The 16,303-nt window shown below is 40.2% G+C and overlaps 1 protein-coding gene across 1 annotated transcript in view; it reads right to left on the reverse strand.

The window, feature by feature from the left end:
• Positions 1–13,403: 13,403 nt before the first annotated feature.
• cntn3b (contactin 3b) overlaps positions 13,404–16,303 on the reverse strand; it is a 52,205-nt gene continuing 49,305 nt past the window's right edge. The window contains exons 19-22 of the mRNA XM_053411399.1: positions 15,477–15,663; positions 14,297–14,409; positions 14,035–14,200; positions 13,404–13,495 (exon numbers count right to left, since the gene is read on the reverse strand). Coding sequence (XP_053267374.1) covers positions 13,404–13,495; positions 14,035–14,200; positions 14,297–14,409; positions 15,477–15,663 — 558 coding nt within the window. The remainder of the gene's footprint in view (positions 13,496–14,034; positions 14,201–14,296; positions 14,410–15,476; positions 15,664–16,303) is intronic.

The following is a 16,303-nucleotide window of genomic DNA, read 5'->3' on the forward strand; positions in this document are numbered from 1 at the left end:
CCGAAGTGCATGCTCTGACATAATTTGCTGCCATGCAGTGCTCTGTAAGAAATACTGGCAGTGGAAATATTAATCAAAGAAGATTAACTAGTTAGACAAATTCAGAAAAAATACTGTATGCTATAAATGTCGGCTGTATATTTCTATCTTTGCTCTTTTCAGAAATAACATTATCTTCATGTTGTGTCTCCAGCAGAACAGAGAAACAACGTCCTGCTTTAAATCAGAGGAAAACAACTGTCAGTGACATACAGTATAATCTGTGAGAATCCAAACGTACACCTGTTTGTTACATAGCTGCCTCGATGTTGGATTACACTATTTGAACAGTTGTAAATGACAGCTGCTTCTGTTCATCCACTGCACAGTGATAATGCATCCAGGCTCAGAGGATTAACACTTAGAGCGGCTGTGGCTCATGAAATTGATTTGCTCAATTCATTATTTTTCTAAGACAGATCTGATAGAAAAATCCAGCGCCTGACTGACCAAACGCAGCCGGGCATACAAAAGAGTTCAAGATTAATTCCAGCCTACAAACTACGATTTCTGTATTTCTATTGGTTATCATAACCTACAGTCAAGTCAAGTCTGTATTATTTATGCACCCAATTCACAAATTAGCCCTGAAATGCTTCCCAGTGTATAAAACATGCAATTGGTATCTGTAAATCCAGAGTAAATATGAGTAGTAAAACAGTGAGTTTAAGTATCACCCTATCCTCTCCCCCCAAAAAGACCTAAACACAACAGACTACACACGAGAGGCACGACTCATAGAGAGCATGAAGCAGGTAATTGAAAACAACACATAATGTAAGAGCAGCTTAAAAAACCCTGAATGTTTGCACTCTCCTGACAGAGATCTCTGGTGGCCGTGCAAATAGCGTGAAGTTGTTATTGTGTCACAAAAGCCTCTTGAGGAGGAGGTCAGGTGGGTGGTTGGAGTCATCAGGGAAATGTGAGCTTGGCATTTAAAGGCTGCCTCCCATTAACAGTCCACATTGGTTTCTTTTAACCACAACAGCAGTCTTTAAATCTTTCCACTAACCTAGTTTTACCTGTCCAAATCTCCCAAAACCTTAAAGTTGGTAGGTTGTTTCTGAGACACTTTTTGTGTTATTTGTTGAAATCCTCTTCACCCTCTGATAACCAGAAGAAGAACGTCTCTGTGTTGTGGATTTGTTTCGAGCAGGACTGTCTTAAACATGACTATTTTGAACAAACGGTGTATCTGTCTGTCAATAACCTTCCTGTCTACCTGCAGAGGCCTCAGCCAGAGAGATATCCACTGGCGAAGGAGGAACAATGCACAGAAGTGAGCGAGCCAGTCACAGAAAAGTTGTCATCTAATTGTTGTCAGGTAGTGAACGTTCGTGTGCTTTTGCGGTGTAGCTGTGACGAGAGAGATGATTGGAGGATAAGGTATGTTTCAGTTGCATACTATTAGAGTGTGGCTTTCTCTTGCTAGAATTTCCAGGGTAACCAGCCCAGGTATAACTTTAGGGAAGAAGCATCATGTGACATCTTTGTTATCATTCTTGAAGACGGTGATGAATAATATCATTTTACCAACAGAAACCTTCAGATCTGAAATAGAGCTTACTGATGAGAAACATGAACAAAATATCTGTTGTGTAAATATTTTTTGTTGTAGAACTTGTTGATAGAATACAAAAAATCCTAGATAGTTTCTGTCTCTTCTTGCTGCACCTTTGGAAACTCGTAGATGAAGGTTAGAGACACTGCTTTTATCCCCTCAACACACAAATCCATGTTCGGTCACATTCTGAGTTTGAGAGAGCGGATTTTTCTGATCTAGGTCATCCCTTGAAAATAAAACGCTCTTCGCATTCAGAGGCATATGCTTACCTTGTTTTCCTAGTTTGTTTTCCCTTATCTATGGAGTGAACGATGTCGTTTTCCACACTCGCTCAGCTGAATTCACAACTGAGAGCTGCCCAGCACAGTGACAGGTCCTCTGCTGTTGGCCACAGAGCAGCACCGCAAGTGCAAATGGGGGTTAAATGTCTGTATCAGGGCCGGTTCAATGGTAGTCGTTGAGGGAGGGTAGGTAACAGACGCATTCCTCAGTCACTCTCCCAGATTTTCCCTGCTGGTCTGGGATTTAGAAATAAAAACCCTCTATAAACCTGACCCTGCTAGAGAAACACCAGTATAGAAGTTCATTCTTTTGATTAAATCTTGATCTTTAAAGGTTGTCATACTTAAGCTCTGGGTTTGAAGACAAATCCATCTCCTACTGCTCCACCAACATGGCTCCTTGTATATGGAATCAGATTTGTGTCAATATAATCTAACAATTCTTAGACATCAAGAAGAAAACACAAGTTGAGAGAATATATATCAATGAAACGCACCAGTTCCGTGTTATCAGGATAGAGCGGCCACTCCCTGCGTGACCCATGTGTCTCAGGTGCATCTCACTTGCACCACATGTAATTCACAGCAAAATAATATTGTAAAATATGTCGCAAACAAATACTTGTTTTAACAAGGTATTTTATGGTAAAAATATTTGCAGGACCGGAAATACTGTTGAAGTTCTGGAATTTAGTTGAGCACAAAGGTCACATTTGACTCTCCCAGTGTGAAGTGTGAACAGCAGACGCCGGCAAGATGCCACCGATCAGTGTGACCCAGGCGTTAGTCTTCACTTTGCGGGCAGGTGCTGGCAGTTCTCTGGTAATCTCTGCCTGACTTTTTCTGTGTGGTTTATAAACAGCATGAATGTGGCTCTACTGGACTAGCCAGTGATTATGAAGTCACCCAGCGCAACCACCAGTGCACAGCCACTGCCTCCCGGCCCTTCACGTCTAACCAGTAGCCTCCTGGAAGAGTGGCCTTGAATTTATCGTTCAAAGCACAGTGAGATCTGAGAAGTGGCTGAGGTGGTTTGGCTGGAGCGTCCTGTGAGTCAAAACCTCCCTGTGAGTTTCCTTTCACCTCCCTGGAGAGAAAGAGAAGACCATGTTCCACTTGGTGCCCCTTGTGTGATTATTGCCTTGTCCCAATTCACCCCTGAGCCCTACCACTTAGCCTTACCCCCTCTTTTTCTGCGTGGTTGTGATGGGGTAGTGTTTTTCCTTTTCTCTATGTGATGTAGGGGTAGAAGCCATCAAGCCCTTCAAACACCACTTCATCTGTAGTTTTTTCAGGATCCCCCTAAACACGAAGGGGTAGAAGGAACTTCCTGAAGCTAATCAACATGGGGACCACAGACTTTTTTTTCCCTTTTCACAAAGTGCAACTTTCTTCTGTCAGCTGAACAAACTTGTTTTGCAAAGAATTACAATAACCCTTTTTCTTTTTTTTTTTAATCCAGGATTTGATTACAAATAGGATTGAAACAATATGGATCATATTTTCACCTTACTTCATTGTCATCAAATAGATAACGACTGTTGTTTAAAATGATTACAGTCATGTTTTTGACTATCAGCATAGACCTTAGGGAATACATTTCAGTCTCATCAGTCAGTTTGAAACATTTGATAAAGGATGTTTCCAGTTTCCAGAGGATGAATACTAATTATTATGGTGATGCCTGACTTTTCCTTCATTGCCATAAGCAGGATCCCAGGTTGAAGTATATGTTGTTGTGACCTGACTTCATCTCAGCAAAAAGGGAGGCCACACCACGGAGAAAGATTGCAGGATACTTTATTTAAACAATACAACAAATGATCATGTCATGAGTGAAGAATGGGCATGAGTATATGTGTTCATATGGAAAGAAAGGAAAGAAATGCTAAATGTAGATTGTGGTTTGTCTGTGGAGAGGTACAGAGTGAAGAAGGTAAGAGCAGGTTTAAATCAGTTCAGAAAATCTGGGTGCACAGAGAGGAGTTCACCTGCAAGGGAGAGGCCGATTAGAGACACACCTCCAGGATGACATAACAGAAAAGACAGGAGGTGCGTTCGACTTTATGCATCTCTATGCAGCGCTGACCTAACGTGATGCTGGTCTTAACACAATGCATGCTGGTTAGAAGTTCTTGCGGCTTTTTCCAGCCGAAGTGAAACGGCTGCACAGTTGCTCTCCTCTAGCTGCAGCATCTTGGGACAACACAACTCTGCTTCAATTGGCGGAAGGCTTCATTTACAGGCAGGCTGTCCATAATTGTACAGCCCGGGAAAAAAAGAAAAGCCAAACCCTCTCTTTGTACCTCAAAGGTCCTACAGGGACATTATCTACCTCGTATCTTGTAATAAAAAAAAGTAAACATATACATATTTGGTTGTTTGAAGCTAAATAACCACTGGCAGTATGTTACTATTAGTCTCAGTTATGCTATTTCATATGTGCCTTATTTTGTATTTCTAATGTCATGATTAATAAAGGAGAAAAAAGTGATTCTCTTTTTATTACCCTTCTTACACCTGATAATCACTGAGTCAGGCCATGTATTTACTCATGGTCACTACAGACACTCATGCATAGACACGGGCATTTCCAAAGCATCATGTTTATTTGCAACAAAAAACGAAAACGCTGCAAGAGCAGCAGTTGTTCTCATCTCACTGACGCTGCGAGTGCAAGTGTGCGACTTAACGCCTGTCTTTTTTCACTGCACCTCTAAAGCCGCCGGCAGATTATGTTGGTGGATCAAGTCAGCCACAGTCAGACCAAGTCCATCTTGAAAGCCCCTATTCCCTATATGATGACATCATTGGGTCATCACAATAGTAAAATGCACGCTCAAAGACCTCACAAATTTAGTGAACACATTATCTACTCAACATTGTCATTGTGAGCAAATGAGAACTTATTGCAGTGCGGTGCCATAAGTACAGACACAGAGCTGCTAAGATGACTGCAGACTTGAACTGTAATATATATATATATATAATATCTGGGAAACAACAGGCATTGTAAATAAGTCAACTTCTTATCAATTCAGATTTTATATATTGAAACAATTGAAACTCTTGCTTTTAAGTTTATTTTTGTGCACTTAATAGATTTTTTTGGGGAGATTATAGAAGAATAACAGAAAAAAGAAGAATAACTTCCATGTAACTTTTACCATGAGTTGTAGAAGTCAGAAAACTCTCAATTTAAAAAATGTAAACCACTTCCTGGACCTCGTCATTGTTGTTCTATTGAGTAACATTGGCCCTATATTTATTATAGGTTCTTAAAGTAAAGCAAAAGATGACACAGGGGATATAACTTGTTATGATTCAGGATTTGTAGTTGGAATACAAATGTCACATGTTTTTACACGGTTGCTGATGTGATTGTTTCAGGAAGTTGAAAGACAAACTATGTTCCATACCTGCATATGAATTATAGATAGTGGATGCATGGTTGGACACCACATTATATGTAGAAAACTTCATGAAGATGTTGTGGTGATGAAAGCAGTCAAGTCACAGGTTTAATGCGGTTATGTTAACTTTTACTCAGAGTAAACAAATAAGCTGTTATGTCATAAACACCAGTTACCCCCTTCAGAGATATATTATATTTCCCATGACTACCTGATTTATCCAAAAGATCATTAATAGTAAATTCAGTCAGTGGCGGTGAAAATAGCACAAGGCAACATCCAGGAGCTCTTTAAAAACGGAAAGCAACCAGGTGCCCACTATCTGAATGAGTTTCCCTTTGAAACATAGCTAACATTTTTATTAGAGGCCTGTCTCAGCTCTAAATAATTATATTCTATTTGAGGTGATGATTTTCTCTTCTTCGCTTGTGCACAAATATCACCTCGGAAAGCTTTGCTCTGCTGGTGTCTCCACACAGTTTCTAGAGTGATGGATGGCGCTCGCCTGTGATCGCTCCTTTTCATATTGTTCTCTGGCCACACAGGGCAGATACCCCCTCATTAATAAACCTCAGTGATTAATTTCCAAACCTCCCCCCTGTGTCTCCTCCCTTGTTGTCTGTAAAAGAGGCGCCCTCCTAATTAGTGAACACTGATGGAGCATATAATGCCCGGGGACAAAGCTGCAGAGACGCAGTGCTGCTGTGACAAGAAATCTTTATCTGTACCTCAAGTCTGTGGCAATGTGGCCGTACATATGTATTCTTTTAGCCTGTTGACTTAACATGAGTATGTGACACATTTATAATAATTACACATGATCAGGCTATATGATTATTTCCCCCAAAATCTTTGCACTCACTGCACCGACCGTTTGATGAGGCTAAAATCCCCCCCTTCATCAGTGGAAGTGTCAAAGTCACCCTCCTTAATTAGATGCCATTTGGTGCGACAACAGCTTTATGAGAGAAACGACCTGATGCAGAGACAGATGTGCCAAGGCGTGCTGGATTTCTCTACAAAAAAAACATCCACAAGATTCATTATTATTATTTGATGGTGTTCTCTGTCGACATTTCTGTACAACTGCTAAATATATCCACTGTTTCACTGCTGCAATGACCATTTACTGCTGTGACATTCTTGAACTTTCTTTCTTTCTTTTATATCAGTATATCTTCTTTTGATGTAAGCAAATTCTGACTTAAACTTTGTGCTCTTGAAAGTAATCATACCTAATTGAGCTGACTCACTCCAGTGGGAATAAGACATGAAATGCACTTTACACTCTTAGAAATAAAGGTTACAAAAGGGTTCTACCTGAAAAAACATTTATTTCTGAGGAACCCTTTAAGTAAAAACGATTTATAAAGGGTTCTGTGTAAGACCAAGTGTTTCATTAAGAACCATTTTTATTCAAATAACCCATTATGGCTCCTTTATGTGTACGTTTTAGAATAGAAAACCAATTTTAGGTCGTCTGATTAAATATGAAGCTGGAGCCGGCTGACAGTTAGCCTAGCCTTGCATTGAGGCTGTAAGCTAACCGGGTCTGTCCAAATAAAACCTGCAGCAGCTCCGAAGGCTTTAAGATTTAAAAGTATTTTGTTTAATTTGTGTAGAAACTAAAGTGTAACATAATTTCTGTCTTTCTGCTTTGCTTCCAGTATTTATGCTAAGCTAAACTGTTGTATGTACAGGCTAGGGAATGATAGAGACTCTCATTTGACTCTGGTAAAAGCAAATACATTGACATATTTCAAACTTTCAACTACCTCAAATTAAAGTCAAATATTATTGTACCTTTCAGCAACCTGATTTTTTCTTTGTGTCAAAGCGTGATTCTTGAAATCTTTCACTTCTAACCCATTTAATCAAAGCAGAGTTTACTGTTAGGAACTAACGAACTAATTTGTGTGAAGAATGTCTGTGGTAAAATAAACTTATGATACCATATGAATTAAGGTAACCATCTTTCTGTCACTTCAGCGAATGTGTACATAAAAGGTGGTAGTCGGTTTGCTAGTATATACCTTATTCTGTATAAAAAGACAAGAAGTCCTTTGAGACCCCATCCAAAGAAAAGTTTACTTTTAACCTTGGTACCATGTCCATACACTCGTTTTTATACGATACAAGAAAAGTTATCAGCAGAATAAACAGTCAATGCCGCCGCTGAGGCCTGAAACTGCATCATTCTGTGGCCGAGACATTTCAAACAAGTACATTAACGGAAGACAGGAATGCAAAACAGCCAGTAGAAAAAATAAGTAAATTATTAAACTGTAGCTTTAATTCACTTAATGTTGATTATTCTATGTTTTTAATGTGCTTGTGTGACACGTCTCTGCCTCTCTAGCATCGGTACCATTGACAGTTTCCAAAAAGAATTTCGAGTGTCACAGATCTATGAAACAAAACCCGTCAACTCGAGGGATGTTGTTTTCCTTAGCATACCTGATACTGCAAAATGAGAGGAATTCAGCCAGCTGCTATTTATTGATATTTTGCAAGCTAATATTGCTAAGTCATTATAGGTGAACATGACTAAAGTTGTATCTACCATTAGTTACATATTATTAGATGTCTGATAACATAGGTAATTTCAAAGCTCATCCTATTTATTGTTAGTAATTTGTAATGTTGTAGAATAGGATAAATAAATCACATTCTAATCTTATACATATACATGTAGAACTTTCTCTTCTTCGTCTTGTAGTTGGCTCCAGGTTCAAATCTTCATATAAGCACAACCTTCACATAAGCACTTGCCATTGTAATATTTACAGTATTTGTGATACAGAAAACTAGCAGAGGGTTGTGTGTTTGATGAGCAGTAGTGGATACTAAATGAGGTAAAGGTAAAGAGTTACAGCCAAACTATTTGGCCAAGAATGTTTTTTTTTCCTAGAAAAAACTCCTGACACTAGAAAATATGAAGAGACTTTAGTATAATCAGATATATGTTATAAATGTACGCTGCCATCATCTTACAGTACATAGAGATAATCTTCTGTATTAAGACTTTTGCAGAGCTTACTACTTCTACATTTGTTCGAAAAAAAAGTTAAGTGAACTTTCATTTTGAAAACTAAGGATTTGTTGGTTAGTTGACACAATTTCTCTAAATGGAAGGAAATGTAAACAGTATATACATCCTGTAAAAAGAGAGAAAGAAAAGCTCTGATATATTTCTCATTACAACAGGTGGCGATCATTTCCAGGAATAATAGCTTTGCTCTCTTCACAGATACTATAGAAACCAAAAAAGGCCAACAAGGTCGAAAGCAAATGAGCAACCTTTTCTGACATAAAACCCCAAGTTCAAATCACACAGCTTGTGTATCACTTAAAGAGGACCTCTGGTGCGACAAAGAAACAGCTATTCTTTATAGATCCTCTGTGTGTGTGTGGCTCTAATGATGGGGAAAATGCAGTGCAGAAGGCAGTGCTAAGCCGTGCTTTGATGAATCGGGTGATTATATTCTCAAACACTCTACAAACTGCTGTGCCGTAAAGTAATCCTGTTTAGATCTCACAGACTGAAAAGACCTGCTTAGCATTGAAATGTGGATCCAACAAGCGGGGGCTTTCTGAAATGCTTGCCTCAGATTATGAAAGGAGGCGCTCAGACTTGAATCAAGCATTCCAGTGATGTCACCATTTATGTTGAATACATTTCTTCTACACGTCAGATTTCCCTGGATAAATTCCAGCAATTAAGGGTGAAGAATTATTTAACTGCACTATCTGTTAATCCACAGATCTTCTTTTTTATCAAAATGTTGTTTGTTGTTTGTCGTTGTCGACATTGTTTTGTTTTTTTGGGAGGTTTGATTTCTACCCAGAAGCACAAAAGCAGTCGGGGATTACACAAGTAGAAAAACATGTACAAGTTCAAATAAATGTATTGTTCATATCAAACTCTTTAGTTTGTTTCCCTCATCACCCAGAAACGAACCTGCATACGTAGAAATAATAGTACCCAGACTTAAGTTCTGTGGTTTATGATAGTTACATATAACTGAAATGTATTATTAATATATACACAGTAATAAGAATATGAATAAAAACAAATAAACTGCAAGACTCAAGATTATCTCATAAAAAACCCTGCAATAGTTGATATTGTACTTTAAAGGTTCAGTGTTTAAGATTTAAGGGAAAGGGATCTTTTTGCAGAAATTGTATATAAAAAATTCCTGGTGATGCTTTCCCAGTGTGCTTCATCTAAATTGTATGAATTGTTGTTTTCAAATACCCTACAATGGGCCCTTTATATTTAAATACTTTATATTTACATTGGGGGAGGGTCCTCTCTACGGAGGCCGCCGTGTTTTTTACAGTAGCCCAAACTGGACAAACTAAACATCTTTTGAGTTTTTATGACACCTGAAGGCTTCCACAGATGAGGGGTGTACTGCGGCAACTTGCAAGTTCACCACTAGATGTCTCTACATTCTACACACTGATCCTTTAAAGGTAAAAATTGAAGGAAGAATTTGTCAAGAATAAAGTAACAAAAATCTACTGACGGACAAAGAGACCACTGGCTGGAACAAACATTTTATTAAGATATAGTTTTAGAAAAAAATCCAACACAAACTCACAAACAATTATTAACATGCACAATTTTAGTATACAAGACAAAACAGTTACTTTTCAATATGAAAATGCCATTCTACATCGTCAGTATCTCACAGAGATCAGTGATTAATACAGCAGTATTAAGGTCAGAGAACACACTATATAAAAGCAATAAGGTTTTCTTTGATGGCCATGTTTAAAAAATATACGCAAGCTATTTACACTGCACCCGACACACTCTTTTCTCGCAACAACTAACGCAGAAACCAATCTAACTGAACCGAACATGTGAATTTTAGATATGTTGTTCTGTGATCATTTCAACTACTTCAGTTTGTGGCACTTGCCTCACGTCCTTTACATCGTACTTGTAATAATTGTTAAAGCACAACGCGAGAATCAGTAGTTTGATGCTTTTCTTATGTGAGCAAGAGCAGAGGAAAGAAATATTAGGCTGAACGACAACTAGGCTATGTAAAATAAGAAAGCTTTAGGAAACCACATGTTTAAGCACGGTAAATTAATAACCTATATTAGCCTGCCGTTTGGCGGTGAGGCTACCTTATTTGGATATCAATGGGAATATTAACAACACTTGGATCAAGGATTTGCACACACAAGCTACTTTAAGGCCCAGTCACACCAGAAAGGGGCACAGGGAAATTTATCCACACATATTTTGGAAACTAAGCTAGTTTCTGAACTAGTTATCGAGCACCTGGCTACACGGCAGACAGCTGTAAACGTACTAGTGCTAGTCGTGCACAACAGCTTTTTTTTTTTTTTATCTCTATCACCTTTTTATTAACCTATATTATCCTTTTTTATTTGTTCTACCCTGTGCAATTAAATTTAAGTTAAACGTTTTAAATTAAATAAAGAATTATTGAATGGCAACAATAACTCTCCAAACTAGCTAGCTTGAGCTCAGTTTATAAAGGGATATTTAGTTCACAGTTTATTCCAAAGATGTACTTCTACCATCAAATAACGTCTCATAACGTATTCCTCTATCATGGAGCAGTGTACACATCCATAGAGGAGGGTTCAAAGTACATGGACACCTAAGTTTTCTGTTCCCTCAATGGCACAACAGCTAGCTATGGTAATAACACGAAAAACTTCACCAACAGAGTTACAGCTCTGCACTAATTTCATCAATTCCATAATTTGGTCATGATGTCCTGGTGTGACTGGGCTGTTGTAAAGAAAGATACAGGTGTACTACTGCTGGAGCCCAACAGCCCAACAGTGGTTGTGTTTGACTTGTTACTCAAAAGAATCAAGTAGCCAATCAGTTGCAGGTCACTGCTCCAATTCAAAGTCACAATCTACCACTACACTACAAAATACTGGCACAACCTGTGAAAATTGAGCAAATAGAAATGAGATTTCTGGTAAAACCAAAAATACAACAACAAAGAAAAGAATGCCTTCCAAATCTTCTTGTAGTGGAGGGCATCTGGAACATCAATGAATGTAACACAACAGAACAAGTGCAATAGTTACACGGCCATCAATCAATCAAGCAGCTGAATTGTGACAGCTGTAATAATGGGGCAAGAAAATCAATATCCTATTGACTGTCTGCAGCAGTCTAATCAACGAGCACAGAGCTTTATGGAACCAGTCAAGGAGCAGATAGGACAGCCTGATTATGTCGGCCGTTTGGACTTTTTACGAGGCCTCTGGGGTCGGCACACCGGTCCAGATGGCTAAGTGAGGACATCCAGTCACCTTGCATCAGTTCCTTGTGCTTGCATTCGACTTTTGGGTTGGGTTCGGGGTACGGAGTGCAAAATACAGACAGCGACGACGGCCTCCGAGCTAATGACGGTACACAGCCCCATGTTCAGCAAAGGCACAGTAATGTGTATCAGTTCAGTTGACTTTGTCCCTCCACGTCCACATGAACAATGTCAGAACCCCAGTAATCACACCTTGACTTTTACTTGGGTGGCTTTTGACAGACTCATCCACATGATAAAAGGGCGTGAAAAGTAGCTCCCTCAGTGGAGCTGCAATGTTCTATTGTTACTGTTCAGTCTGGTATGTGTCCAATAGATGATTATGATGAGGTTGGTGTAAAATGACAGCCATGCCTTTCGCTCCATTTCCAGTCAGAGCTCCATTCACCATGGTATTGGCCTCATTTATTCCGATGCCTTAATAGTCCATAAATTATGTTACGGATGGAGTCATACATTTATTATACCACAGACCATAAATACTGGGACCAAAATGTCCACCATATATCTCGATGTATAGCGGCTTTGCTCAAGCTTCCAACCCATTTTCTCTTGGGTGCACGGTGTACTAGTCTCGATGAAAATTTAATCAATGTACCCTTTCCAATAATGGGCTCCCTCAACATCCTGAGTTTCCTGTCCCTTGTAACTTATTTCTATGGAAACAAAAGAAAACTATGCCGCCTCTGCAACATGTACCTTTCTCCTAAAGTATCTGCAAAAGGGAGGAAAGAAAAAAGAATCAAGAGTGAGTTCTAGTGAAGGCACTGTTATCCTGGATCCGTTGTGCACTCTGCCAGCTGGTCATTTGGAGCGTAGATGGTAGAGGTTCTGTGGTATAATATACGTATCTAGAACACAGGTCATCTAAATGCAGAGGAGGAACAGTACACGTGGGATCTGTTTGACATAGTAACATCTCTGTTCTCGGCAATCCCATCTTTTTCACTCGATGAAGAATGCAGGGTGTGATAGGCATTTATTATTTAGTGGAGCAGGAGATCGAGAGCAAAATGCCAATCAGAGTATTCTATAGTACCCTGGAGCTCAGGAGCATGTGGCTTCCCGACAAACTTAATTTTGTTTTCCGAATGCAGAGTTAAGTCAATTTGAGGCAGAGTTGATCAATTTGCTATGCATCTTTCATATATTTGACAAAACCTGGTAAAACTTCCGAGTCTGTGAGGGAGGTTACTTTTGGCAAAAGCTGGTGATGTCATATAGAAATGGTTTAGTTTAAGTTTCTTTTTGAGATGGCAAAATATGGATGCAACCAATGACTATAGAGTAATCTTTCTGCAGTGAAGTTGATCTTGAATACAAAATCTTTTTTTTACATTGGGTTAAAGAAACCATAGAGCAAGCAGCCTCTGTCACCTACTTTGGTATGGACTGTATGAGTAAAATGGGTTTTTAAGGCATTAGTATCTGCAGAGATACTACGAAGATAAGTCATATAGACATCGTAACTTTTAAACTTAAACCTTTAGCATGGCGGCACTTATGACACTGTAAGAAATACCAAAAGATATCATGCACGCAAATCATCATCACATCTCTGTCCGATGGTCCTTTTAGAAGAAGTGGCGTGGTCCCTTTAAGAGTTCGGTGCAGTCCAATCCTTTCCAGTCTTTCCCAGTCCTGCCACTGAAGGCCGGGCCTCGTGCCAGTCCAGTGGGGGGTTAACGCAGGACAGGCTGACTGAAGGGACGGAAATGGGAGGAGGGGGTGGGTGGGGGGGTGGGTGCACTCTGTAAGCTCTGATTAGACATCACCAGACGGAGCAGAGCAGTGCACTGATGAGGACTGCAGGGAGGAGCAACGGGCAGAGGGGGCTCGCTCCGGAGCCTCTCGCGCCCATGCCTGCAACCAAAGCCAGAACAGCAGCTCGTCAGGAACCAGAAAAAAACCTCCGATCAAGAAACATGCACTCTGCTGCGCTAGCCTCTAGATTTCTGACACGTCATCATAAATCAAAACCCAACTGTGCAGTTTTTTTCCTCCCATATCTACATTATTACTTGCTTTCAACAGGAGAGGCTATTTAAGTATCCTGAGAAGATAAAGTTCCTATCACATCAAAGAGGAGAGTGGCAAACTGAGCCGCCTCACAATTTTGCACAGCAGCAGGATGGGAGCACAGCACTGCTTTATATGCTGCAGCGCTGTGCAGCCAGTCAACAAGGAATAATAACCCAATGGCAGAGATGGATGACACCGCACATGCATTTCTAAAAAGGTCGCTTTTTCTCTCACTTGAAATAAGTCTATTACACATGGTTGGAAAGGATGCAATGAAGCCAAATTAAATATTCTCTTTGAATTATTGAACCCTCAGTCGAGCTGTATCAGTGGTCACAAAGGAAGCTATTTGAAGTAAGGAACGAGAACAGCAAACTCACTTAATTTGTGGATGTGGATGGGTTCGCTGCCCACACCTTCACCGCCCTCGCTCGTGGCCTTGATCTGAATGAGATAGTTGTCGCTGGAGGAAAGGCTGAGCTCCACAGTGGTTTTGCTGGTCACGATGGTGCTGATGTCGTTGTAGCGATTTCTTTTCAGCAGCACCTGAGTCAAGAGAGGGTGATGCAGGAAAAATGAGCTAATGCAAAAAGTGTCATCCTCGATTCTGAAGATAAAGCTTTGCAGCGACCTAGGACGTACCAAATATCCAGTGACCTTTGACTCTGTCTCCATGGCTACTACGGGATCCCAGTGCAGCGTGAGTGTGGAGCCAATCATGGTCCATTGTATGTTCAGGGGAGCCCTGTCTGGGGCTAGAAAAGGAGGCAGAGGAATAGATACACCACGGTAAAGGACATGAATCAGTATTTTTTCTCTAGATTACACATGTTATCACAAATAAATTCTTCCTCTGTTATAAATAGCTCCAGGTGGAAAGATTTTGAAAGAGAAAAAAAGAAGAACAATACATTGTGGATTCAGCAGAAAGTGGCACTAATTAAGACAGTTGCCCTGAGAGCTCAGCGTTACTTAGAAAGCACGTTCAAAAAAACAAATCAGGAGCAAATGAAGAAAAACTATTTCACCAATCTGACTGAACAGACCCAGCATGTAGATAGTAGTGTGGCAACGTAAGAAGGCCCAAGACAAATAGAGAAATGCTCTGTTAAAACAGATCAAAACTAAACCAAATACAACAATACTGTAGTTATAAAGAACTAAACCAAGGTGAGCCATAAAATAACCATGGTTTAGTCCAGGTGAGTGCCCCCGTTCATGAACTCCCACTGTTCAAATCCTGTCTTCTCTCTATGATTGCATCAAAGTGTGGGCATCAAATAAAATTCTCTCTTTTATTTTCTTGGTCTTTGTCTGTTTGCATGTGTTTTTTTGGAGCTGCACAGCAGTCGAGCTCTCGGGCCGTCACAGGGTTAACACAGCTTCATCATACGGTCAGTATGGCAGTAAAACCCCTGGTCACAGGAAAAGAAGCAGAGCTACCTGACCCAGTCAGAAGAAGCTGAACCCTAATGCGCTTGCTGTCGTGAAACAGGGTCATCCTACGGTTATGTCTTTTAACTCATATTCACTAAAATCCCATCATTTCTGAACATCACGTTTTAAATATCTAAATTGTCGCTGCTGCTGCATTCCGCTCAATCCTAATTTATATGATTTTTTTCCCCCATCCTTCTTTTCTTCCAAGGTAAACGGAAGGCTCTCTTGTCAGATTAGATTTTATGAGCGCGGCCAACAAAGCTGAAGAAAAGCTATGCATGTCATGTTGAGGACAGCCTGACGTCACCTGAGCGGGGCTGTCATGGTTCATGAACGAGGGCCGTTTAGAAATGATTTCAATGCCCCTGGGGGACGCACTCACGTGGTTTCTTTGTGGTGGTGTTGATGGGTGCCGACTGCGGCCCGGGGCCAGCTGTATTGAAAGCAGCCACAGAGAGGTAGTACACTGTGTTCGCTTTCAGCCCTGTGATGTTAACCAGCGTGTAGTTTACAGAAATGCGCACTTTGCCAACAGTGTCAGGCTTGGTGTCGTCTTCCCAGTACACAACCTGTTGGCGAGAACAAAATACAAAAGAAGACGATGGAAGAGGTCATGAGCACGGACACAAACAGCCTGATTCTGGGGGTGCATTTCACTGCATTATTGAAATTCATATTTCATCACGAAATCTGAAATGCTGTTTGTATAACAGAAGGAGAGGGAAGGAGCAACGATGCATAATAAATGCTTCACAAGTGGAGTCTCAATTACGGATGCACATCCTCTCAGCCACTCCGGTTATATAAACAGGACATTAGTGGGTCATAGGAAAAGTGACCCAGGAAGAAAAAATTCATGACTCTCGCTCATTTTGTTCAATAAAACCAGCTCAGCTCTTAATTTTGTCTGAGGAAAGCGAGACGAGTGTGGATAAATACGTTACAAGTATTTCGAAATGCTTTATCGGGACAAACAAATCCTCACTGTCTGCAGTGAAGGAGGATCGTGTGCCGCCCTGCAAAACAAGATGCAGAGTTTGCTTTCCCAAGGGCTGTTAGCATCCAATTAAGGGCGCAGGTGAAGTCATATTCGATAACACAGACGGACTTATTCACCACTCGCTTTGGGTCATTGTCAATATTCATGTGTGTGGTATTAAGTGACACAAGAATTAAGTCTGTATAATTCTAATAATTAAATTGGAATGT

This window comes from Pleuronectes platessa, chromosome 2 (genome assembly GCF_947347685.1).
Source record: "Pleuronectes platessa chromosome 2, fPlePla1.1, whole genome shotgun sequence".
NCBI classification, from domain to species: Eukaryota; Metazoa; Chordata; class Actinopteri; order Pleuronectiformes; family Pleuronectidae; genus Pleuronectes; species Pleuronectes platessa.